This window comes from Heterodontus francisci, chromosome 14 (genome assembly GCF_036365525.1).
Source record: "Heterodontus francisci isolate sHetFra1 chromosome 14, sHetFra1.hap1, whole genome shotgun sequence".
NCBI lineage: Eukaryota > Metazoa > Chordata > Chondrichthyes > Heterodontiformes > Heterodontidae > Heterodontus > Heterodontus francisci.
In genome coordinates, this window is record NC_090384.1 from 42,452,897 (window position 1) to 42,478,168 (window position 25,272).

Consider the following 25,272-nt stretch of genomic DNA (forward strand, 5'->3'; position numbering starts at 1 on the left):
TTTCCTTTCTCTCTATTCTACAGCTCATGTTACGGATGCTCCATTTTTCAAGCTCTCTGCAGTATTTTCTAATTCTCTCTTGTTTTTCTGCAGGTTTTGCCTGCAGATGTTTTAACTCGAGTGAGTGAGTACATTCCTGAGATCGTACAGTTTGTCAAGCAGGTGGTTGATAACGGCTATGGGTAAGTGCTTGTCATTGACAGCTTGTTCCAACCATGTGTTTTCTTTACAATTAATGTGTTAAGTGGGGTAATTGTAGTGAGTGAAGGTATGGTCTGGAGAGAAATTTTACTCAGGCCACAGTTGCATCATTCTATAAAACACAATGAATTCCATTTGAACTATTAAATGGGCAAACTAAACTAATTGTGCATGTACTTTGAGTAAACAAAATAGGTTGAAATTAGGCTTAAAATGTATTTATGATGATATAGTACCCTTACTGGAGAAGAACATCCCAAGTTGCTTCACAATTTGGGGTCAGGTCCAGGTGGTGGAAAAGGACTGATGCTGGGGAGATTTTTTTTGATATATATTGATGACCTAGGTTTAGGTGCACAGGACATAATTTCGATATATGCAGCCAATATGAAACTTGGTATGAAATGTAGTAAACAATGAGGAGGACAGTAACAGACTTTAGGGGGACATAGACTGGTAAAATAGGACTCATGGTGGATGAAATTTAACATGGAGAAGCATGAACTGATATATATTTTGGTAGGAAGAGTGAGGAGGAGTAATATAAACTAAATGATACAATTTTTAAATGGAATGCAGGAACATGGGGATGTTTATACACAAATCTTTGAAGATTGCAGGACAGGTTTAGAATGCTTTTGTGATCTTTGATGTTGATGGAGGAATAGAGTGCAAAAGAAAGTAAGTTATAAAACACTGGTTATGCCTCAATGGGAGCATTCTGTTCAATTCTGGCGCCATACTTTAGGAAGAAGTCAAGGCCTTGGAGAGGGTACAGAAGAGAGTCACTCAAGTTTACCACCAGGGATGAGGGACTTCAGTTATATGGAGAGACTGGAGAAACTGGGGTTGTTCTCCTTAGATGGTTAAGAGGAAATTTGAGAGAGGTGTTCAAAATCATGAATGGTTTTGATAAAGTAAATGAAGAGAAACTGTTTCCAGTGGTAGAAGGGTCAATAACTAGAGGACACAAATTTAAGGTGATTGGCAAAAGAAACAGAGTCAACATGAGGAAACACTTTTTACATAGTGAGTTGTTGTGATCTGGAATGTGTTGCCTGAAAGGCTGATGGGTGCAAATTCAGTAGTAACATTGAATAAATACTTAAAGGGAGAAGATCTACTGGGCTATGGGGAAAGCACAGGGGAGTGGGATTAATTGACGAGCTCTACCAAAGTGCTATCTCTCCCATGCCTGTAACTTGTTCTCCCTGACTATAAGTGTCAAGAAAACCATGGCCCCTCATCACACTAAATAAACACCCCACTGGAAGTGATTAGCAAATTCTGCTACCTCGGGTCCACGGTGACAGACAGTCTGTCTGTTGATGCAAAGCTCAATACAACACACAGGGAAAGCAGATACCACCTTTGGCCGACTCACTAATCGCGCATGGAATAACACCAAGCTGATGGTTTATAAGGCCTGTGTTCTCAGCACCTTGCTGTATGGCTGTGAAACATGGGCAACTTACAGTTACCAGGAAAAGAAGTTGTTCAATTTCCATCCTGCTGTCTGTGGCGCATTATGGGTATATCTTAGCAGGACAACATCATGAATGCGGCAGTCCTCGCAAAGGCAGAGCTCCCAAGTGTGTTAGCACTAATCAGACAGAGACGGCTTCGGTGGATTTGGGGCATCCGCAGGATGGAAGAGGGTCGCATACTCAAGGATGGGTATGGTGAGGTAGCCGGAGCCAGACGCCCAGCGGGGTGCGCAAACTTCCGCTTCAAGGATCCCTGCAAGCATGACATGAAGGCCCTAGACATTGACTATTGAACCTGGGAATTGCTAGCTGCCGAACAGAGAAATGGCGGCACCACTTGTGGGCCGGCTTGCATCAACATGACAACCAGTGGCTGCAGCAGCTTGGCAACAGGCAACAACGCTGAAAACAACAACCTAAAATATCACTTGGCAACTTCACGTGCAGCACTTGTGGCAGAACCTGCCTCTCGAGAATTGGCCTCCACAGCCATCAGCAAAGGTTCGCCAAGAGAAGACACCCCCACCTAAATGCTGTAATGTCACCACATTTTAGGAAGGATGGGAGGGTCCTTGAGCAGGTGCAGAGGAGATTTGCCAGAATGGTTCCGGATTTTAGTTACAAGGTTAGGTTGGAAATGCTCGTGTTGGTCTCCCTAGTGCAGAGGAAATTGAGGGGAGATTTGATAGAGGTGTACAAAATTATGATGGGCTTAGATAAGTTAGAAAAAGAAAAACTGTTCCCTTTAACTGATGGTACAAGGACTAGAGGGCACAGATTTAAAGTTTTGGGCAAGAGATGCAGGGGAAATGTGAGGAAGAACTTTCTTATGCAGCAAGTGGTAATAACGCGGATCTTGAGGGCGGGAAGCGGAGATATCAATGATTTCAAAGGGAAATTGGATGGGCACTTGAAGGAAATAAACTTGTAGGGCTATGGGGATAGAGCGGGGGTGTGGGACTGACTGGATTGCTTCATGGAGAGCCGGTGTAGACTCGATGGGCCGAATGGCCTTCATGACTCTAATTCTGTGACGGTACCATAGTAGAGGTAGTTTTTTTAAACAAAGCTTTTGTGGATGAGGTTTTGGCAACAGTTGCAGTGAGGTAGAAACACAGATGGGCAATGTTTTAGATGTAGAAGTCTTGGTGATGCACTGGTCGTGCTGTTTGAAGCTCAGTTCAGGGTCAAGGAAAACGTTCGAGTTTGGGCAGATCCAGGGAAGGAGATGAGCTTGAGAGCTGGAGTTTTTGGTGGTGCCAAGCTGGATGATTTTGGTCTTGTGTTGAGATGTAAAAAGTTCTTGCTTATTGATAATTTCATGTCAGTTAGTACAGCAACAGTTGTGAATAACAGGCACTAAGGGAATGCACAAGGGTGATTAGTTGTCATTTGTATGTCATACGGCCTAGTTTGATTTATGAATTTGGTTTGGATTGTTTATTTTGTGATGTCTTTTACTTTTGCATTGTGGCCAAGTGATGGTCAGTAACGGAGGGAAGGTAAGGCATGGGACTGTTTTTGAATGGGGAATTGGGTTTGTGTTTACTAGTATCATAGTTGGATGAGTCATTCATGGACAGCTTGGCCAGAAAGGGGCTGTGTTGGTTTCCTCTTCCTCCTTCCTCTTGCTACTCCTCTTCCTTGTCTTCAACTAAAGGGCTGTTCGGGTTTGCAAAAAAGAAACCCAACCCGGCCCGAGTCCTTCCGTTTTTTTTCCACGCCTGACCCGACCAGACCATCAGTTAACTTACCTTCTGTTTTTCACTTTGTTGTTGATCTGCACAAACTTAAAATAACTAACAAAACCACCTTTCTAGTCCAAAAATTAAGTTAGCATTGGAGCCACTTATCTGTGATAGAACGTGTCCAACCTGGCCTGACCCGAGCTTGAATGTTTGATCGGAAGTGCGACCCGACCTGAACCCGACACGTCGTCGGGTTCGGGTTGAGTAGCAGGCCTTTAATGGCAACCACCATGAGTCTTGACACCTGCTCTGCAGTGTACTACAGGGCTGCTCCGGAGGGCTGCAGGCAGAGGAAGCATTGTTTCAGCATGCCAATGGTCTGCTCGATCATGTTTTCATTGTATGCATGCTGCCCACGTGTGTGCACTGGAGTCATGAGCTATGTCATTAGCAGATAGCCCTTATCACCCAGTAGCTACCTTCTGGTTTGTTGTGGTCGCTCAACTCCAGGTTGCACAGTGGCTGCCACAGAATGAAGGTGTCATGACTGCTGCCAGGGTCTAGCATTGATCTGCATGATTCTCTGTATAAGATCACATACCATCTGGATGTTGAGGGTATAAAATACATGTTGGTTATACATCTCAGAGTTGGCACGCAGCACCTGCAAAGCATCATAAGTGCAGTCAGTGGTGCCCTGCACGATGGGGAAGCCTGCGTCCTCGCAAAGCTGTGCACTCGCTCTGCCTGCTTCTCTCAGGCAAGAGAGAATGAAATGTATTCAGCTCTCTTGAAATACAAAACTTCAGTGACCTCTTTTATGCAAACTGGAAGATGTCTGGAAGAAGCCAGATACACACAAGTTCATGGTCACAGCCACAGGCAATGCCATCATTAAACTGCTTTTGAGGTTGCAGTTGTGATTGCAGCAGGTGGCAGATTTCGGTGAGGACGTCCTTACTGAAGCACAGTCGGGCTAACACACTTCATTGCTGAGGTTCAGGTTGGAAAATTGCTCCCCGAACACCCTGGCAGATATGGTTTGACAGTCCTTCTGGTCCTTCCTCCTTCCCCTCTCCCCCTCCCATCCCCTCTCCCCCTCCCATCCCCTCTCCCCCTCCCATCCCCTCTCCCCCTCCCATCCCCTCTCCCCCTCCCATCCCCTCTCCCCCTCCCATCCCCTCTCCCCCTCCCATCCCCTCTCCCCCTCCCATCCCCTCTCCTCCTCCCATCCCCTCTCCCCCTCCCATCCCCTCTCCCCCTCCCATCCCCTCTCCCCCTCCCATCCCCTCTCCTCCTCTCCCCCTCCCATCCCCTCTCCTCCAGCAGCTGGCCCTGCTCTGTGTCCCCTCTGCTCATTCTTCCTGTCATGCTGTACAACCAAATCTTGGCCCAAGTGGATTAAGCAGTATCCTTGAGGTCAGGGCAAAATTCCTCGCACGCCACACCACTCTCTGTGGACGTGAGCAACTTTAAAGATCTCTAGAAACTACCAGACTCTTCTACCATCACAGCAACAGCCAGTATAAATCAACCAGCAAATCCCTGTAAGTATTTGATATTCCCTTTAAATAGCTCTGGTGTAGGGTCAGCTTGCTCAGTTGTTTGTGTTTGAGACATCGTTATCTGGAGCATTGAGCTCCAAATTAGCAACACTGGCATCAAATCTGCTCAGTTTTGGAGATCCATGGACTCCTAACAAGACTCATCAGATGCAAGTGTAGTGTACTGTATTGAACTGGCTGATTTGTATTGTGAGAGCTAAGCATTTGTATACTGCCTTTCTGCTGCCCTCTCTGTTGGGAGGTGTAAATAAAGTTTCAACATGGCTGCTCCCAGTAAAGACCCCATGTAGATTTACTCTGTGAATACCCAACAGTTAAGATGCCACATAAGTGAACCATGGAAGAGAGCTTGTGGAAAAGGATGGCGTGAAAGCAGAAGAGATGAGTTCAAAGGAGGTGCTCACTAAGGAGAAGATATGTTAGAGATTTTTCTTGAGCTCCCAAAATGATCTTGAAATAATAGGTCTTGGCTGGAAAGAGGGTGGAGAGCAAGAGGCGAGGAGATATTGAAGGACAGTTTTTTACTGGAACGGAGGATAAAAATGGAGGGAATGGAGCAAACAAGCTTTGGATAATAAGGGTGAAGATGGGAATGGATTACACTGAGGAAATATTATTTAAGCAGTCTTGGGATATCCTAGCCTGGGACTATGCATCATTACCTTATTCATTTTTAATAATGTGCATGGTTTGTGTTCCTCCAGGTATGTCTCCAACGGTTCTGTGTACTTCGACACAGTGAAGTTTGACAGCAGTGAAAAGCATTCATATGCCAAACTAGTGCCTGAAGGTGTCGGAGACCAGAAAGCACTGCACGAAGGAGAAGGTGAGAATTCTAGCAACAGATACACTTGTGTAGGTCAACTCATGCATGCATGTACACACACAGTTCATTTTTTGAAGGAAAAATTGTTACATTGTATGAAGTTTAAAACTCTTGGGGTCACAGGATATATTCCAGGTACTTACACATATCTATAGTGAAGAGCTTACATAGTTCTTGTAATCAGAACAGTAGAGTGCAAGTCTACTGATGTTATGTTGAGACTGTGAAAAGCAAGAATCTTCTTCTATATAGTGCATCTTATGTCCTCACAACATCCCATGTGCTTCATAGACATTGAATTGTTTTTTGAAGTGCGGTCACTGTTCAATTCCATACATTTTTATTTTTGCTAATAATCTCTTGTGCGCTTTTGAGACTCTATAGAGTGTCCAGGATCCAGTGGAGTTGGTAAGGATAAAACTTGTTGGTCATAATAGGTAATCAGAATGAAGTATTGAAGGGATTTTATTTTTAGCCTAGATCATCAAGATTAGAGTTAAAGGGAGAACTGAAGCAGAATGATCAGCTTTCTTTTTCGGACAACATTCAACTGAACCAGCAGAGGGATGAACCAGAGGGAGAGGGATGGAAAAGAAAGATTGCCAGAAGTTCTGAGATGAGCTTTAGCAAGGGAACAGAAAAAAGGGCTGCTCTCTGGAGCTTGGGGGGTGGGGACGCGGTGGGAGAAACAAAGCACTTAATACTGCTTTTCAGTAAAACTATATTTAGTAGCTCTGATGGTGGTTTTGCAGAAGGTGCAATCAGCGGAAAGTTGACTCCAGATATTTCAGACTGAGGTGGCAGGCATGATGAGCAAAATTTTTAAGAAATGATGTAGTTCAGATCTGATGAAAGGGGAGTAACTGTCACATTGCTTACATCACCTGAAGAGTAAAGCAGCAGTAGTACCAGGGAAAAACAAGAAAGATTCTCAGTGTGTCCCCATTTGGCTGTATCGTGCCAAGCAAGACAGCAGTGATTCACAGAGTATGATTTCTTTAAAGTGTCTACCTTGTCCTATCAATACCTTCTCTTTTGTTATCTCTTGCCCCACCCCCACTTTACGTGCTTAAAATCTTTTCCATTTTTAATATTTGTCAGTTCTGAAGAAGGGTCACTGACCTGAAACGTTAACTCTGCTTCTCTCTTCACAGATGCTGCCAGACCTGCTGAGTATTTCCAGCATTTCTTGTTTTTATTTATGATTTCTTGCATGGTGTTCTGTAGCAGCCAGGTATGTGACAGTGGTCAGAAGAGTATAGTAGTGAGAAAATAGGTACAGTGTAATAATTAGGACTGGAGATGAGGAATAGACCTAAAAGTTTACTTAATTACTTGGCCAGTCAGGATTAAAGCAAGCGAATTGACCAGCTGTTTGAGATCATTCAGGATAGCAGAGGACTTGAGGATAGTGCTGTCTAAATCAGTAGAAGAGGACAAGTGGGTATTTGTTGCTGGACTTTACATTGCAAAGGAAGTAATAGTAGGAGTATGGACATTAGCATAGATAGGCCTTGTTTGACAAACAAAAAAATTGGAGTTATAGAGAGTTACAAAGGTTAGGAAAAGATGAAAATAATGAGGCACGGGTAAAGTGATTTGAGGATCATGTTTGCACAAACTGCTGATCTTTTCTTGGATCCTCCTTCAGTTCTCAAACCTAGAGAGGCGGCATCAACTATTGTTGTGGACTGAGTTAACTGATCTCAACTGGGGTCTTGATGGCGGTGTCTCAGTGTTTCTGGGCTAAGAAGGAGAAAAGTCAACCAGAACTCCTACTGTTGGTTACCATCATATGACTCCTGCAGGATAAGTAATCAGGTGCAATGTTAGAAGAAAGGAAGGTTGACTGTGATGCCTCACATTTGATTAGGTTATACACTCGCTATGTAGGCTCACAGTTGAGATATGACTAACTTGGCAAGATGTAGAAGACCAACCAGCATGCTTGGAACTGTACCCCACAAAAATCAACACCTTGTGGTGGGAGGGAGGCTATTGCTTGGAAGAAATCAAACCATTTCAACCCACTTTCTCATGGATTTGATGGGAAAATATTCTTGACTTCTTAGGTGACCTTAGTATTTCAGCTGATCGACTAAGTGAGAAGCACTCTCCCAATGACTTTGCACTGTGGAAAGCCTCCAAACCTGGAGAACCAGCTTGGGATTCCCCCTGGGGAAAGGTGAGGAGAAAGCACTGGTCCTGCATAAATAACCACTCAGACATATGGTTGAGATGGCGATAGAGGTGTAGAACCGAATCACACTTTTAAATGATGTTCAGTTGATAAAGGAATTGGGACTCCCGGGCTCATTTAAAATAATCCATCCTGCACGTGGCAACTACATCAGTCTGCCAACTCGAGGCCCAGAGAGACAACTAACACCTGTAATATACCTAACATTGTAGCACTGTCCATTCCACAACTCACCTTCAACTGTTGCAGTGCAACAATCCAGTATAACACACAAAATGATTGAATAATACAGCATGGAAGGACATCGTTTGGCATATCACACCTGTGCCAGCTCTCTGAAAGAGCTATCCAATTAGCCCCACTACTTTGCACTTTCCCCATAGCCCTGTAAATTTTTACCTTCAATTATTTATCCAATTTCCTTTCAGAAATTGCTGTTGAATCTGCGTCCACCACCCTTTCAGCCAGTCACAATAACTCGTTGCATTAAAAAAAAATTCCTTGTGTCTCCAGTTCATTTGCCTATCACCTTAACTCTGTGCCCTTCTGTCACTTGAAACAGTTTTTCCTTATTTACTCGATCAAACTTGTTCATGATTTTGGAATCTCTATCAAATCTACTTTTAAATTTCTCTGCTCCATGCAGAACAACTTCAGCTTCTCCAATCTCTCCACTTAACTGAAGTCTCTAATCCCAGGTAGTAAATTCTGGTAAATCTCTTCTACATCCTCTCCTAGGCCTTGACATCCTCCCTAAAATGTGATGCCCTGAATTGAACGCAATACTCCAGCTGAGGCCTAACCAGCGTTTCGTAAAGATTTATAAAACTCCTTGCTTTTGTGCTCTTTTACTCTGTTAATAAAGCCAAGGATCCTATTTTTTTTATGAACCTTCTCAACTTGTCCTGTCACCTTCAAAGATTTACTTACATACACCCCAGGTTCTCTGTTCCTGCATCCCCTTTTAAAATTGTACCATTTAGTTCATATTGCCTCTTCTTATTCTTGCTAACAAAATGTATCAGTTCACATTTCTCTGTGTTAAATTTCATCTGCCTATGTCTACCTACATTTGAGTTTGTCATCTGCAAACTTTGAAATTATGCCCAAGTCCAGATCATTAATATATGTCAAAAAGAGAAGTAATCCTAATATCCGCCCCTGAGGAAACACCATTGTGTACTTCCCCCTCCAGTCTGGAAAAAGAACCATTCACCACCATACTCTTTTTATCATTTAGCCAGTTTTGTATCTACAGTGCCACTATCCCTTTAATCCCATTAGCTTTAACTTTGCTTACAAGTCTATTATGTGATACTTAGTCAAAGTCTTTTTGGAAGTCCATGTACGCAACATTAACCACTCTACTCTTAGCAACCATTACTTCATCAAAGAACTCAATCACATTAGTTAAACACAATTTGCTTCTAACATCTGTTCTGACGTTTATTTATTAGCCGATAATTTTCCAAGTGACAATTAATTTTGTCACAAATTATTGTCTCTAAAAATGTTCCCATCACCGACATTAGGCTGACTAGCTTTTAGTTGCCGGATTTATCCATCTCCCCTCTTCTGAACAGGGGTGTAATATTTGTGATCCTCCAGCCCTTTGGCACTGCTCCCATATTTCAGGAGGATTGGAAGATTTTGGTCAGAGTCCCCACAATTTTCACCCTTACTTCCTTCAGTAATACTTCTTTCAGTAAGCATCTTTTCATGTACTTGATATTTTATGATTGCCAATAACAACAGTTTGTAACAGTTATGGTTGATTCTTGTCTAATCTCATTCTCCTGTTCCTGTTTATCCTGGCAGGGTCGTCCTGGTTGGCACATTGAATGCTCAGCAATGGCTGGTTGCATTCTAGGAGAATCCATGGATATCCACGGGGGAGGATTTGACCTGCGGTTCCCTCATCATGACAATGAATTGGCACAGTCTGAGGTACAGTCACTAGTTTTATTCCATTGTTGCTGCCTTTTTAGGCATGAGCTGCCGAAATGTCCATTGAGTAAATCTCATGAATATTTCTTATGGAATAACCCTAATTTCTGTGTGGAACAGACGGAGCCAAGGTATTCAATTAACCTGAGTGAGCTAAATCAGCCAGTTTGTGTCAGACTGGGACACCAGGTATGGTGAATTGTTTCAGCTTGACAGATAAGAAAAGTTAACCAGAGGAACAGCTAGGGGCTGGATGTTGAAAGGTCAACAACCACAGGTTAAAACCTTTACAGTGTTGATAAGTTGAAAAGACTTGTCTGTGCTTTCAGTGAAAAGAAGTATCTGCACAGGAGCAACTGTGGACAATTGTTCACATCTGACTTGCAAGCACTCCAGGAAAGGGATCAAATGTTTGGTGTCATTGTGATGGATTAAGACTACATTCTGTATTCTGTTGTAAAATATCCCTCTATTGTATCTTGTTTTCATGAAAGTATAGCTTGGCTAAGGCACTGGGATTTTAAAATGGATTTCTGACCATTGTTTCTGATGGAACTTGCTTTGGCTTGAGAGTCTGTTGGTAGATATGAGCTAATTATCTGTCATTGCTGACATAATTTAAGTAGTTGTCCTGCCAGATGAAATTCCATTAGGTTTTGTTTTGTGTCTGAACTAATCAATATCCGCTTCTCTTTCCAGCCACCTGAATGATAGAAAGAATTAATATTGGCATGTCCAGAAAAGATTGTATGCATCTATTGTGAAATGTGTTTTTGAATCGAGGTGTTGGTATATTTATTGCAGCCTTTTTTGCCATACTTTCAGCCATATTTCTACATTACTTTGATTGGATGGAACTCTATTGAGGCTGACCCATGCGTCACATAAACATCAAATAATTTAAAGTATTTTCTAGAAAAGACACAAGAATTTGGAACAAAAACGAAGTGCTGAAAATACTCATTCTGTAGAGAGAGAAATGGAACTAACGTTTCAGTTCTGTGAGATCTTTCATCAGGGATACTTTCTTATCTCAGCTTTGAAAGTAAGAATAAAGCACGGAATAAGCTAAGCATTGTGGGTTTCTTCTTATGCATCTATATATATTGCTTCAATCAATTCAGCTGGTAGCCTGGTCTGACCAAAGAGACCAACAGCATGGTGTTTTCTGCCCATCATTTAAGACAGTACTGTGTGGTGGGAAATCCTTGTGGATTTCCAGTTTAAAAAAGCGCTGCTGTCTTTTAAGGGCCATACGTGAAATTAATTTGGGGCAGTTTTAGAACATTTCCGAAGCCTTGGGTCCACAGAGAAAAAGTGCCCTTAATTTGCTACTAAATTCACAATTTTAGAGAAGCCATAAAACGGCTTGTGTAGGAAATTTACGCAGGTGTAGTTGGGAGGTTCTTCTCTGAGCTTGGAGTTGAGGTATATTGTGGCAATGTAGAAGGAGCTTTAGTGTGCACATGACCTGAACTGAGAGTGCTTGATTCAACAGTTTAGAGGGAGCTTTATTCTGAAACTAGTCCTGTGCTTTATCTGAATGCCTGTTGCTGATTCTTGGTGCCCAATAAGGAAAGTATGCCATATGTAGCACTGAAATGTTCTTTATTTGTTCTTGGGATGTGAGCATTGCTGGCAAGGCCAGTATTTATTGCACATCCCTAATTGATCTTGAGTAGGTGGTGGTGAACTGCCTACAACTGGGTGGCTTGCTAGGCCACTTCAGAGGGGACTTAAGAGTCAATCACATTGGGATGCGTCTGGAGTCACATGTAGGCCAGACCGGGTAAAGACAGCAGAATTCCTCTGTGGAACGGCATTAGTTTGACATTTTTATGACAATCTGGTAGTTTCATGATCATTTTTAATGAGACTAGCTTTTTATTCCAGATTTATTAATTTAAATTATTCCAGCTACCATGATGGGAGTTGAACTCAGGTCTCTGGGGCATTGGTCTGGGCCTCTGGATTACTAGTCCAGTAATGTTACCATTATGCTACAGTCATAATTCATCACTTAGATCAGTATAAATTTCACATTTTTGAAAATAAAAGTGGGAGGAAAAAATGACTAATTGGCATTGTTTTCAATGTAGCTCCTTCCTCCGATGCAAGTTGAATTGAATGTCCCAGCTCAGTTGATGTGGATGTGATCACAGTATTAGGTTGTAGTTGTTACGTTGCATTTTTCCTATATTAGATACTCTATCTGTTTCTCTCCACAGGCATATTTTGAAAATGATCACTGGGTTCGATACTTCCTCCACACTGGGCACCTGACCATAGCAGGCTGCAAGATGTCAAAATCTTTAAAAAATTTTATAACTATCAAGGATGCACTGAATGCGAATACAGGTAATTAACTTCCAACGGCTCAGTCATTTTAACTAGTTTGGTCTCGCCAGTAACAAATAGAATTGCCCAACTTTTTCTTAAGCACAGCTTCCTTGACTGCTGTCATGTGTCTGTTGTGGGCTACATGCAATGGAGAATATGATATGCTGCTTTGCTTATAGAATCATAGAAAGTTTAAGGCACAGAAAGAGGCCACATGGCCCATTGTGTCTGCGCCGGCCAAAAAAGATCCACCTATTCTAATCCCACCTTCCAGCATTTGGTCCACAGCCCTGCAGATTACGGCGTTTGAGGTGCATATCCAGACTCATTTTAAATGAGATGAGGGTTTCTGCCTCAACTACCCTTTCAGGCAAAGAGTTCCAGACAATCACCACCCTTTGGCTGAAAAAGTTTTTCCTCATCTTCCCTCTAATTTTTCTGCCAATCACTCTATGCCCCCTCGTCACTGACTTCTCTGCTATGCTGAATAGACCCTTCACCTCCACTCTAGCCAGATCCTCAAAATTTTGTATATTTCAATCAGATCTGCCCTCAGCCTTCTCTGTTCCAAGGAGAACAACCCCAGCCTATCCATTCTTTCCTCATAGCTGTATTTCTCCAGTTCTGGCAACATCCTCGTAAATCTCCTATGTATCCTCTCTCGTGCAATTACATCCTTTCTGTAATGAGGTGACCAGAACTGCACAGAGTACTCAAGTTGTGGCCTAACCAATGAGTTATACAGTTCCAGCATAACCACCTGCTCTTATATTCTATACCTCGGCTAATAAAGGAAAGAACTCCATATGCTACCTTCAGGGATCTGTGGACATTCACTCCACGGTCCCTCACTTCCTCTACACTTCTCAGTATTTTCCCATTAATCGTGAATTCCTTTGCCTTGTTTGACCTCCCCAAATGCAACATCTCATACTTCTAGTTGAATTCCATTTGCCACTTTTCTGCCCATCTGACCAGACCATCAATATCTTCCTGCAGCCAACAGCTATCCTCCTCACTATCTACCAAATGGCCAATCTTTGTCTGCAAACTTCTCGACCATGCCCCCTACATTTACGTCCAAATTGTTAATATATACCACAAAAAGCAGGGGACCCAGTACTGAGCCCTGCAGAACGCCACTGGAAACCGCTCATTTGCTAAAACACCTGTCAACAATTACCCTTTGTTTCCTGCTACTGAGCCAATTTTGAATCCACCTTGCTGCATTTCCCTGGATCCCATGGGATTTTATTTTTTTAACCAGTCTGCCATGTGGAACGTTGTCAAAACCCTTGCTAAAATCCATGTAGACTACATCAACTGCACTATCCTCATCTATCTTCCTTGTTACTTCTTCAAAAAATTCGATCAAGTTGGTTAAACAAGATCTTTCCTTAACAAATCCATGCTGACTATCCTTGATTAACCTGTGCCTTTCTAAGTGACAGTTTATTCTGTCTCTCAGAATAGATTCCAATAATTTGCCCACTACTGAGGTTTGACTGATTGGCCTGTAATTATTCAGTCTATCCTTCGCTCCCTTTTTAAACAGAGGTACAATGTTAGCAGTTCTCCAGTCCTCCGGCACCACACCTGTATCCAGTGAGGACTGGAAAATTATGGTCAGACCTTCTGTTATTTCCTCTCTTGCTTCTTTTAACAGCCTACGGTACATTTCATTTGGCTGTAGTGATTTATCAACTTTCAAGGATGCTAATCCCATTAATACTTCCTCTCTCGCTATGTTTATCACATCCAATACTTCACACTCATCCTCCTTAACTACAATATCTGCATTATCCCCCTCTTTTGTGAAGCCAGACGCAAAGTATTCATTAAGAACCATACCAACATCTTGCACCCCTACATTTTATCTTTTTGGTCTTTTATCGGCTCTAGGCTCTCGTTAGTTATCCTCTTATCTTAATGTATTTATAAAACATCTTTGGGTTCACCTTGATGTTAGACAAAAGAATAGGAGCAGGAGTAGGCCATTCGGCCCTGCGAGCCTGCTCCGCCATTCAATACGATTATGGCTGATCATCCAAACTCAGTAACCTGCTCCTGCTTACTCCCCGTAACCCTTGATCCCATTAGCCCTAAGAACTATATCTAACTCATTCTTGAATATATTTAATGATTTGGCCTCAACTGCTTTCCGTGATAGAGAATTCCATAGGTTCACCACTCTTTCGGTGAAGAAATCTCTCCTCATCTCAGTCCTAAATGGCTTACCTCTTATCCTTAGACTGTGACCCCTGGTCCTGGACTTCCTCACCATCGGGGACATCCTTCCTGCATCTAGTCTGTCTGGTCCTGTTAGAATTTTGTAGGTTTCTATGAGATCCCCCCTCATTCTTCTAAATTCTAGCAAATACAAGCCTAATCGACCCAATCTCTCTCCATACGTCAATCCTGCTATCCCAGGAATCAGTCTGGTGAACCTTCGCTGCACTCCCTCCATAGCAAGAACATCCTTCCTCAGATAAGGAGACCAAAACTGCACACAATACTCCTGATGTGGTCTCACCAAGGCCTCGTATAATTGCAGCAAGACATTCTTGCTCCTGTACTCGAATCCTCTCGCTATGAAGGCCAACATACCATTTGCCTTCTTAACTACCTGTTGCACCTGCATGCTTACTTTCAGCGATTGGTGCACAAGGACACCCAGGTCTCCGCTGCACATCTCCCTTTCCCAATCTGTCGCCATTCAGATAATCTGCTTTTCTGTTTTTGCCACCAAAGTAGATAACCTCACATTTAACCACATTATACTGCATCTGCCATGTATTTGCCCACTCACTCAACCTGTCCAAATCACACTGGAGCTTCTCTGCATCTTCCTCACAGCTCACACTCCCACCCAGCTTTGTGTTGTCTGCAAACTTGGATATATTACATGTAATTCCCACATCTATATCATTAATATATCTTGTGAATGGCTGGGTCCTAGCACTGATCCCTGCGGTACCCCATTAGTCACTGCCTGCCACTCGGAAAAAGACCCGTTTATTCCTGCTCTTTAGTTCCTGTCTGCCAATCAGTTCTCTATCCATGTCAGTACCTTACCCCAATCCCATGTGCACGCTAATTTCTTATGTGGGACCTTATCGAAAGCCTGCTGAAAGTCCAAATATACCACATCCACTGGTTCTCCCTTATCTATTCTACTAGTTACATCTTCAAAAAATACCAGTAGAATTCCAGTAGATTTGTCAAGCATGATTTCCTTTTCATAAATCCATGTTGACTTTGTTCAATCCTGTCATTGTTTTCTAAGTGCTCTGCTATTACATCTTTTCTAATGGACTCCAGCATTTTTCCTACTACTGTTGTCAGGCTAACCAGCCCATAATTCCATTTTCTCCCTACCTCCTTTTTTAAATAGTGGGGTTACATTAGCTACCCTCCAATCCGTTGGAACTGTTCCAGACTCTATAGAATTTTGAAAATGACCAGGAGTGCATCTACTATTTCTAGGGCCACTTCCTTATGTACTACGGAATGTAGATTATCAAGCCCTGGGGATTTATCGGCCTTCAATCCCATCAATTTCCCAAACACCATTTCTCTACTAATACTGATTTCATACTGTTCCTCCTTCTCACTAGACCCTATGTTCCCCAACATTTCTGGGAGGTAATTTGTGTCCTCCTTTGTGAAGACAGAACCAAAGTAAGCACTTAATTGGTCTGCCATTTCTTTGTTCCCCATAATAAATTTCCCTGTTTATGACTGTAAGGGACCCACATTTGTCTTCACTAATCTTTTTCTCTTCACATATCTATAGAAGCTTTTACAGTCAGTTTTTATGTTCTCTGCAAGCTTACTCTCATACTCTATTTTCCCCTTCTTAATCAATCCCTTTGTCCCCCTTTGCTAAATTCTAAACTGCTACCGATCCTCAGGTTTGCTGCTTGTTCCGGCCATTTTATATTTCTCCTCCTTGGATCTAATACTATCCCTAATTTCTTTTGTAAGCCACGGTTGAGCCGCCCTTCCTGTTTTATTTTTGAGCCAGACAGGAATGAACAATTGTTGTAATTCATCCACGCACTCTTTAAATACTAACCATTGCCTATCCACTGTCAATCCTTTAAGTAACGTTCCCAATCTATCATGGCCAACTCGCACCTCATACCTTCGTAGTTTCCTTTATTTAGTTTCAGGACCCTAGTCTCAGAATCAACTCTCTCACTCTCCATCTTAATGAAGAATTCCAGCATGTTATGGTCACTCTTCCCCAAGGGATCCCGCACAACAAGATTGTTAACTAATCCTTTCTCATTTCACAATACCCAGTCTAAGGTGGCCTGTTCTCTAGTTGATTCTTCAATGTATTGATCCAAAAAAAAACCATGACGTATGCACTCCAGGAATTCCTCCTCTACAGTATTATTGCTAATTTGGTTTGCCCAATCTATATGTAGATTAAAGTCACCCATAATTACAGTTGTACCCTTATTGCATGTGTCTCTAATTTCCTGTTTAATGCCATCCTGTACGTCACCACTGCTGTTTGGGGGCCTGTATATAACCCCATCAATGTTTTTTGCCCCTTGGTGTTTCTTAGCTCCACCCATACAGATTCCACATCAGGATTCTCTGAGCTAATATCCTTCCTCACTATTTTATTGATTTCCTTTTTTACTAACAACACTACTCCACCTCCTTTCCCTTTTTGCCTGTCCTTCCTAAATATTGAATACCCTTGGATGTTCAGTTCCCATCCTTGGTAACCCTGCAGCCATGTCTCCTTAATCGCAACTATATCGTATCCATTTACATCTATTTGTGCGGTTAATTCGCCTACCTTATTGCGAATACTCCACGCATTGAGACACAATGCCTTTAGGCTTGTCTTTTTAACATTCTTAGTTATCGTAGCATTATTTCGCACTATGGCCCTATTTGTTTCTTGCCCTCGATTTTTATGCCTTCCACTTTTGCCTTTTTGTTTCCTGTCTTTCGTTTCTATCTTTGTTTCCTCCTCCTCAGTCTCCCTGCTCAGGTTCCCATCCCCATGCCATTCTAGTTTAAATCCTTCCCAACAGCACTAGCAAACGCCCCTGCGAGGACATCGGTTCCTGTTGCTGGGAGTGTGGCACTGAGAGTAATCGGGTGATTACTACTTTTGAGGTCCTGCTTGCTAATTTCTTACCTAGCTCCCTAAATTCTGACTGCAGGACCCCATCCCTCTTTCTGCCTATGTTGTTGGTTCCAATGTGGGCCACGACTGCTGGCTGTTCACCCTCCTCTTTCAGGGTGTGAGTTCTCACTTAAGCTCATGTTCATCCTTGCAATAGTCCAGCACCCTAGACTGCTGGGATGAAAGTCTCCTCTGTACGCAGGCTATAATGATCACATAAAGTGCATTTGGCCAGTCTCATAGACACTCAGCACAAAATTTCCCTTAATCTGGCATTGAATTAGTGCACTCACTGAGAGAACACAGGGTCGCTGGTGGCTGAATTGGAGTAGTGTCACATTCCTGCACTAATAGGTGCTCTTCTGAGGTATCTTGTTGTGGAATGGTAAAGTGAGCTTTGCATCCAACTGTGCTGTACCTGGATTTGGTAAAGTGAGCTTTGCATCCAACTGTGCTGTACCTGGATTTCATTATCTGGAGACCCTTTCTAGGAAATGTGCATGCCTGAATGCCAAGTAGGAAGTTCAGGCTCAACTGCTGAATGGCTGAATCCCCCAACATCAACATCAACAACCAGAAACATAACTGGATCCACCATATAGATAAATACTGTGGCTACAAGAGCAAGTCAGAGGCTGGGAATTCTGTTGTGAGTAACTCGCCTTCCAACTCCCCAAAGCCTGTCTACCATCTGAAAGGCACAAAGTCAGAAGTGTAATGAAGTACTCCTGACTTGTCTGGATGGGTGAAGCTCTACACCATCCAGGACAAAGCAGCCCGCTTGATCAGCACCCCATGCATCACCTTAGACGTTCACTCCCTCCACCACAGGCACACAGTGGCAGCAGCGTGTACCATCTACAAGGTGCACTGCAGCAACTTGCCAAGACTCCTTCAACAGCACCTTCCAAACTCGTGACCTCTACCACCTAGAAGAACAAGGGCTGCAGGTGCATGGAAACACCACCACATGCAAGTTCTCCTCCAAGTCGCACACCATCCTGACTTCGAACTATATCGCCATTCTTTCACTGTCGCTGTGTCAAAATCTGAGAACTCCCTCCCTAACAGCACTGTGAGTGTACCTGTAATACGTGGACTGCACTGGCTCAAGAAGGTGACTCACCATCACCTTCTCAAGGGAAATTGGGGATGGGCAATAAATGCTGGCCTTGCTAATGATGCTTACATCCCATGAACAAATAAAAAAAAACTGGTATGACCCTCTTTGGCCTTCCCACTGCAGTCAAATTGCTGACAGATCACCCACGAATAAATTTAAAAATTGGTAGCATGACTGATTAGATTAGAGATACAGCACTGAAACAGGCCCTTCGGCCCACCGAGTCTGTGCCGAACATCAACCACCCAGTTATACTAATCCTACACTAATCCCATATTCCTACCAAACTTTCCCACCTGTCCCTATATTTCCCTACCACCTACCTATACTAGTGACAATTTATAATGGCCAATTTACCTATCAACCTGCAAGTCTTTTGGCTTGTGGGAGGAAACCGGAGCACCCGGAGAAAACCCACGCAGACACAGGGAGAACTTGCAAACTCCACACAGGCAGTACCCGGAATCGAACCCGGGTCCCTGGAGCTGTGAGGCTGCGGTGCTAACCACTGCGCCACTGTGCCGCCCTAAGAAGTGGAGAATGCATTGAAAAAACTTGCTATATCCAAATTTAATTTGTGTAATTTACATGTCAATACTCGCACATGTATAATGGCTACTTGATCTAAGTACCAGAGGGTGGCAAGGCTAATGAAACTATACCTAATAAAAGTCACCATCTTTGATGGAGGGGTGAGTATTGCTGAGGAAACAAAAAGAATGCAACTTGAATATGGGCATAGCCAGTTTTTAAAATGTAGTGCTAACACTTTCTAAATTTATTTGTAGGTGGTGCATCACATTGGAAAGTTAATTAAGCTACCAATGAATTCACCACAAGAAACACAGGAATTCAAAAGAAACACTTGATTAAATTATAAGCATTTGCTGTGCAACGTAGATGGCTTGTCCTTCTCAGCATAGTTTCTTCTGTTCTCTGCTGTCATGGTGTGAGTGGTGTCGTGTGATTTCAGGTCGGCAGCTGCGTCTGGCGTTCCTCATGCACTCCTGGAAGGATACACTGGATTATTCCAGCAATACCATGGATTCGGCTGTTCAGTACGAGAAGTTCTTGACTGTAAGTCAGTTTTGTGCTCCCTCATCTCTTCGTAAATATTTACGTGAATTTAGTTCTCATCTGAGGAATCTCGGTGTTAGGGAATTGCATGCTTTCCTCAAAGGAGTTAAGGATAAGCATCAAATGCTTCTAGGTCGGGTGTAGTACAGGCTGGATACAAAGCCTGTATTGCACTGTTCTATTGATCATTAGCTCCAGTCACATACAAAGCCCAGGGTGTGTTGCTGAGCTGTGGTGCTCCCAAAATTCCATAAAGGAGGATAAACAAGTTTAACACTGCTAGGGTGACCGAAATAGCACTGTGTCCCGATAACGTATGGATAATTAATGTACAAATCCAGCAAGTTTTTAAAAATAGCGCGAGGTTGTGTTTGAAGTATGGTTTCTGCAAGGCATACAGCAGAACAGCATAAATTGCCTGGCAAGTTATGGAGATTCCCACTCACAGTCTGTCTCTTCTTCCCCTAACCTTGCTGGCTAATTTGTGTATCAATAACGACATAACGACATGAACTTGCCGTTATTTTTCTCGGAAGATTTAGCCCAATGTGCATGTATAGGATAAATGTGACCAAGGTCTGGGAATCCTGGCCTTAGCTTTCCAGTGTTTGGTCAGTTAAATGTTGAAGAGCTTAGAACAATGTAATTTACATAAGCACATGCAGGAAACCATCATTTTATATTTAGGATTGGTATCAAATTTAATGGTACCCAAGATGAAAGTAGCAGAGAATCTGAATTAAAAACAAGAAATTCTGGAACTACTGAGCAGGTCTGGCAGCATCTGTGGAGAGAGAAACAGATTTAACATTTCAGGTCAGTGACCCTTCTTCAGAACTAGCAAATATTAGAAATGTGAAAGGTTTTAAGCAAGTAAAGCGGGGGGGTGGTGGGGCAAGAGATAACAAAGGAGAAGGTGTAGATAGGACAAGGTCACAGAAAGTAACCGACCAGAAAGTCATGGTGCAAAGGCAAACAATGTGTTAATGGTGTGTTGAAAGACAAAGCATTAGTACAGATAGGGTGTTAACGGACTGAAAATTGAACAGCCGCAAGTACAAACGTGAAAAACAAAAACCAGTGGGTAAGCAAACTGAACAAACTAAGATAAAATAAAATGAACACAAAGAAATATAAAAAAAAAGAAAAATTATCTAAAAATAAAAGTAAAATGGAGCCTGTCATGCTCTGAAATTTTTGAACTCAATGTTCAGTCTGGCAGGCTGTAGTGTGCCGAATCGGTAAATGAGATGCTGTTCCTTGAGCTTGCGTTGATGTTCGCTGGAACCCTGCAGCAATCCCAGGACAGAGATGTCAGCATGAAAGCAACCGGAAGCTAGGGGTCATGCTTTCGGACTGAGCAGAGGTGTTATGCAAAGCGGTCACCCAGTCTGCGTTTGGTCTCCCCAATGTAGACGAGATCATATTGTGAGCAGCGAATACAGTATACTACAGTGAAAGAAGTACAAGTAAATCGCTGCTTCACCTGAAAAGAGTGTTTGGGGCCTTGGATAGTGAGGAGAGAGGAGGTAAATAGGCAGGTATTACACCTCCTGCAATTGCAGGGGACGGTGCCGTGGGAAGGGGACGAGGTGGGGGTAATGGAGGAGTGGACCAGGCTGTCGCGGAGGGAATGATCCCTTCGGAATGCTGATAGGGGGAGGAGAAGATGAGTTTGGTAGTGGCATCACACTGGAGGTGGCGGAAATGGGGGAGGATGATCCTTTGGATATGGAGGCTGATGGGGTGGAAAGTGAGGACAAGGGGAACCCTGTCACTGTTCTGGGAGGGAGGGGAAGGGTGAGGGTAGAGGTGTGGGAAATGGGCTGGACACGGTTGAGGGCCCTGTCAGCCACAGTGGGGGGGAATCCTCGGTTGAGGAAAAAGGAAGACATATCAGAAGCGCTGTCATGGAAGGTAGCATCATCAGAGCAGATGCGTCGGAGACAGAGAAACTGGGAGAATGAATGGAGTCCTTACAGGAGGCAGGGTGTGAAGAAGTGTCGTCGAGGTAGCTATGGGAGTCGGTGGGCTTATAATGGATATTAGTAGACAACCTATCCCCAGAGATGGAGACCGAGAAGTCGAGGAAGGGAAGGGAAGTGTCAGAGATGGACCATGTAAAGGTGAGAGAAGGATGGAAATTCGAAGCAAAGTTGATAAAGTTCAGGGCGGGAGCAGGAAACAGCACCGATACAGTCATCAATGAAAAAGAAGTTGGGGGAGGGGGCCTGAGTAGGACTGGAACAAGGAATGTTTGACATATCCCACAAAAAGACAGGCATAACTAGGCCCCATGCGGGTACCCATAGCAACACCTTTTACTTGAAGGAAGTGAGTGGAGTTGAAGGAGAAGTTGTTCAATGTGAGAACAAGTTCAGCCAGGCGGAGGAGGGTGGTGGTGGATGGGGACTGGTTGGGCCTCTGTTCAAGGAAGAAGTGGAGAGCCCTCAAACCGTCCTGGTGGGGGATGGAGGTGTAGAGAGATTGGACGTCCATAGTGAAGAGGAGGTGGTTAGGGCCAGGAAACTGGAAATTGTCAAAATGACGTAGGGCGTCAGAAGAGTCTGAATCTGAATTCTTGTACTTGTCCTGTGGCTGCAGTACTGATGAATTCTTGCAGGTGGCACTGCTGATAGTGACATTTAATAGCTCCACTATTCTTCCAGCAAAAAAATATTATAAAGGTCTTCTGAAGTCCATGTTCTGAATTCTCCAAGGTCTATGTCTGTTTGGTTGTCTGTCCGTCTGCCAATGCATTGTTCTAAATTGGGAAAAATTGTGTTTGGCTGTGCGTCCCTGTTGTATGACCTGATTGGTCTGGTGAATGAAGCCAGCACTATCGGATAAGCACTACAAAGATGCAATGGGAAAAATGTTAATTTTATAATTGCCTGACTGAAAAACCTGGGATTTACTGCATATTTTTGCATTGCCTGCCATGTAATGAGTGAAAGGTTTGTTTAATTCAAGAGTTCATACTGTATAAAGTTATAGCAGAGATATTCTCGTTAGCTGGAAGTGGCGGTTTTTCTTTTGGTTTCTTTTTAGATGTATAATTTATAATTTTTAGTTCATGTTGCAGCATTCTTTTTATTTCTGTTAACTATTTCCCTGTTTCTTTCTGGGTTAACTTCAACATAAAATTTTGTGAATACTTCATTTTTACCTACTTTTAGGTTGGTAAATGGCATTGCATTTTCCTCCTTGATGATTTTAGGCACACTTTGTGATTGATTCTGGTTTTAAAACCAATGCATAGGAATTCAGCATCTTCCCATACAAATCTTCAATGCTCTCTATATTATTGCTACTTTAAAATTTACCTCTTTGACCTGCTTTTGGCTACTTGGCCTAATATCTCTCTTCGTGGTTGGGTATCAGATTTTGCCTGCTATCTTTCCTGTGAAGCTGCCTAGGATGTTTTGCTACATTAGAGGCATAATATAAATGCAAGTTGTCGTCGTTACAATCCAAGGGTGCACACCCTCCTTTGCTATTTGCATCTCTGCTCTGCTTTCATTGCTCCTCCCCTCACAGCATGGTAGCTTCCAGCTCACTCGACCTTGGCAATCCTGCTCTACCTGAGCCAGCGCCTCCTTGTCTCCCTTGCTGCTGTCTGCAGATCACCTGAGTATCTTGACTCGAGTCTGAAAAAAATATTTTTTTTAATTCTATAACATGGATATAAGATAATATAAGATAATGAGAGCTGGGAAGGAAAATAAACAGGGAGAAAATAAACTAAATCTCTCTAGATTACAGAACAGCACAGCAGTTTTTATTAAATTGTGAAGGGTTTTGAGGGACTGAATATTTCCTCAGGTTAGGTAATGAGTGATCAGTGAGGAAAAAATGATTTACATAAGATTGCTGGAGCATGAAATTCTTTGCCACAAGGGGTGATTGAGGTAAAGACCATTGTATCTTAGGCAAAAAATACATAAATATTTGATGTAGAGGAAGATGCAAGTCTATAGGAAGAGAGTAGGGTTAGTTTGGATTGTTATAACACAGAGCGAGCATAATTACGGTGTACTGAATAGCCTTCTGCTGTGCCATAAATGTCTGTGGTACTTAAACAGAGAGTGGTGAATTAGTTGCACAGACTGCCCAGAGATGCAGATAGTGTGGAAAATAATGATAGAATTTGAGGGAGTGACGAACAAACCAGCCAAATGGACATTAGAGTCTTTTCTGCTCCTATACTTTCCCCTATTCCTGAATGCCACCATTGGCACATTGTTCTGAAACATCTCAAAAGTGCTTCATGTACCATGAATTGCTTTGAAGTGCAGTGTTAATTAGACAAATAAAGCAGCCATTCATAGACAGCAGAAAACCAACATTACTGAGACGAATGAGCTGTTTTTGCTTGATAGTTTGTGGGGAAAATGTTGGCCAAGACAGCAGGTTTACTCCATGTTGCAGCATCACTGATGCTGGGAAGGTGTCATTATAGTGCAACAAGTTTACATGGGTAGTTTCCCTTTATAAATGTGGACATGGGAATTTATAATGGAACTACAAAAATAAGAACAGAATGTACAGTTATAAAATGGGGGCAGAAATACAGCTGCATGCCCAGTTCAATTACCCACTGCCCTCTAGTCCTGCTTCACCAGATGATTATATTTGGTCTTGACTGCCTGTGTGCAGTTGTAGGAAATTCACTACTAATGTTTTTCAAACCATGTGTCTGCACCAAACCTTACTAGGGTATACTTTTATCACACTTTTGTGTCAGCTTTCACCACTTGAAATTTCTAGTTGCACATTTAAAATGAAATTTGGCATGCTGTAATTGCAATATCCCACCAGTGGTCATGTTGTAGCAACTTCATTTGGTATCTCCAAATTCCTCAGACTCGAGGGGTCAGCAATCTTTTATTTTTACCTGAACAGCCTTTACAAAAAAAGTTACCAACAATAAAAGCTATTGGAAGCTGCAAGATGAAATTTCGGCATTAAATTCCTGCATTACAACAGTGACTACACTTCAAAAAGTACTTGATTGGCTGTAAAGTGCTTTGAGACATCTGGTATTGTGAAAGGTTCTATATAAATGCATGTCTTTCTGTCTTCTCTTTCATTTCTAAACCAAATACTTGGCAACTTGCTAAGGGTCTCTGGTAGAATGCAAAAGTTTTATACATACATTCTTTGCAAGTATTTTATTAATTATATATCAGTAGAGAAAAAATTAAAATTAAAATAGACCTAACTCTGAATTATCATGTTTTTTGACTTTTTCTAACTTGAATTTTGTCAGTAAAGTCATCTATAAAACAAACTAGAACTTGAGATGCGTGGAATTAGGACAATCTTTTTCCGCTATCTTGTGATTTTTAAAAGGCTAATAGAACACTCAGAATAATTTATCATCTCAGCTATATTAGAAACAATAATTGTCGCAACCATAAAACCCGTTCCTCGAACCAAAGGCATCATCTATAACCATGGTGCAGCTATACCACTCAAACAGGTTTATTTAGAATGTGATGTTTTTCATTAAAATAATCATTTGAAACTGTAAAGTGCAGCAAAATGATTAGCTTTTTATCCCTATAATAAAAACACAGCTCTTACTTTTCTTGACTTTTTAAAGGCTTTTTTCATGTTAATGTGATCCAACTGGTAAAGGCTGGGAGTTGCAGGTTCTC

General features: G+C 42.4%; 1 protein-coding gene across 3 annotated transcripts in view; it reads left to right on the forward strand.

Moving 5' to 3' along the window:
• cars1 (cysteinyl-tRNA synthetase 1) overlaps nucleotides 1–25,272 on the forward strand; it is a 103,955-nt gene that overhangs the window by 46,374 nt on the left and 32,309 nt on the right. For all 3 annotated transcript variants that reach the window (XM_068046074.1, XM_068046075.1, XM_068046073.1), the window contains 6 exons: nucleotides 94–182; nucleotides 5,646–5,767; nucleotides 7,840–7,952; nucleotides 9,786–9,914; nucleotides 12,143–12,272; nucleotides 19,506–19,609. In XM_068046074.1, coding sequence (XP_067902175.1) covers nucleotides 94–182; nucleotides 5,646–5,767; nucleotides 7,840–7,952; nucleotides 9,786–9,914; nucleotides 12,143–12,272; nucleotides 19,506–19,609 — 687 coding nt within the window. The remainder of the gene's footprint in view (nucleotides 1–93; nucleotides 183–5,645; nucleotides 5,768–7,839; nucleotides 7,953–9,785; nucleotides 9,915–12,142; nucleotides 12,273–19,505; nucleotides 19,610–25,272) is intronic.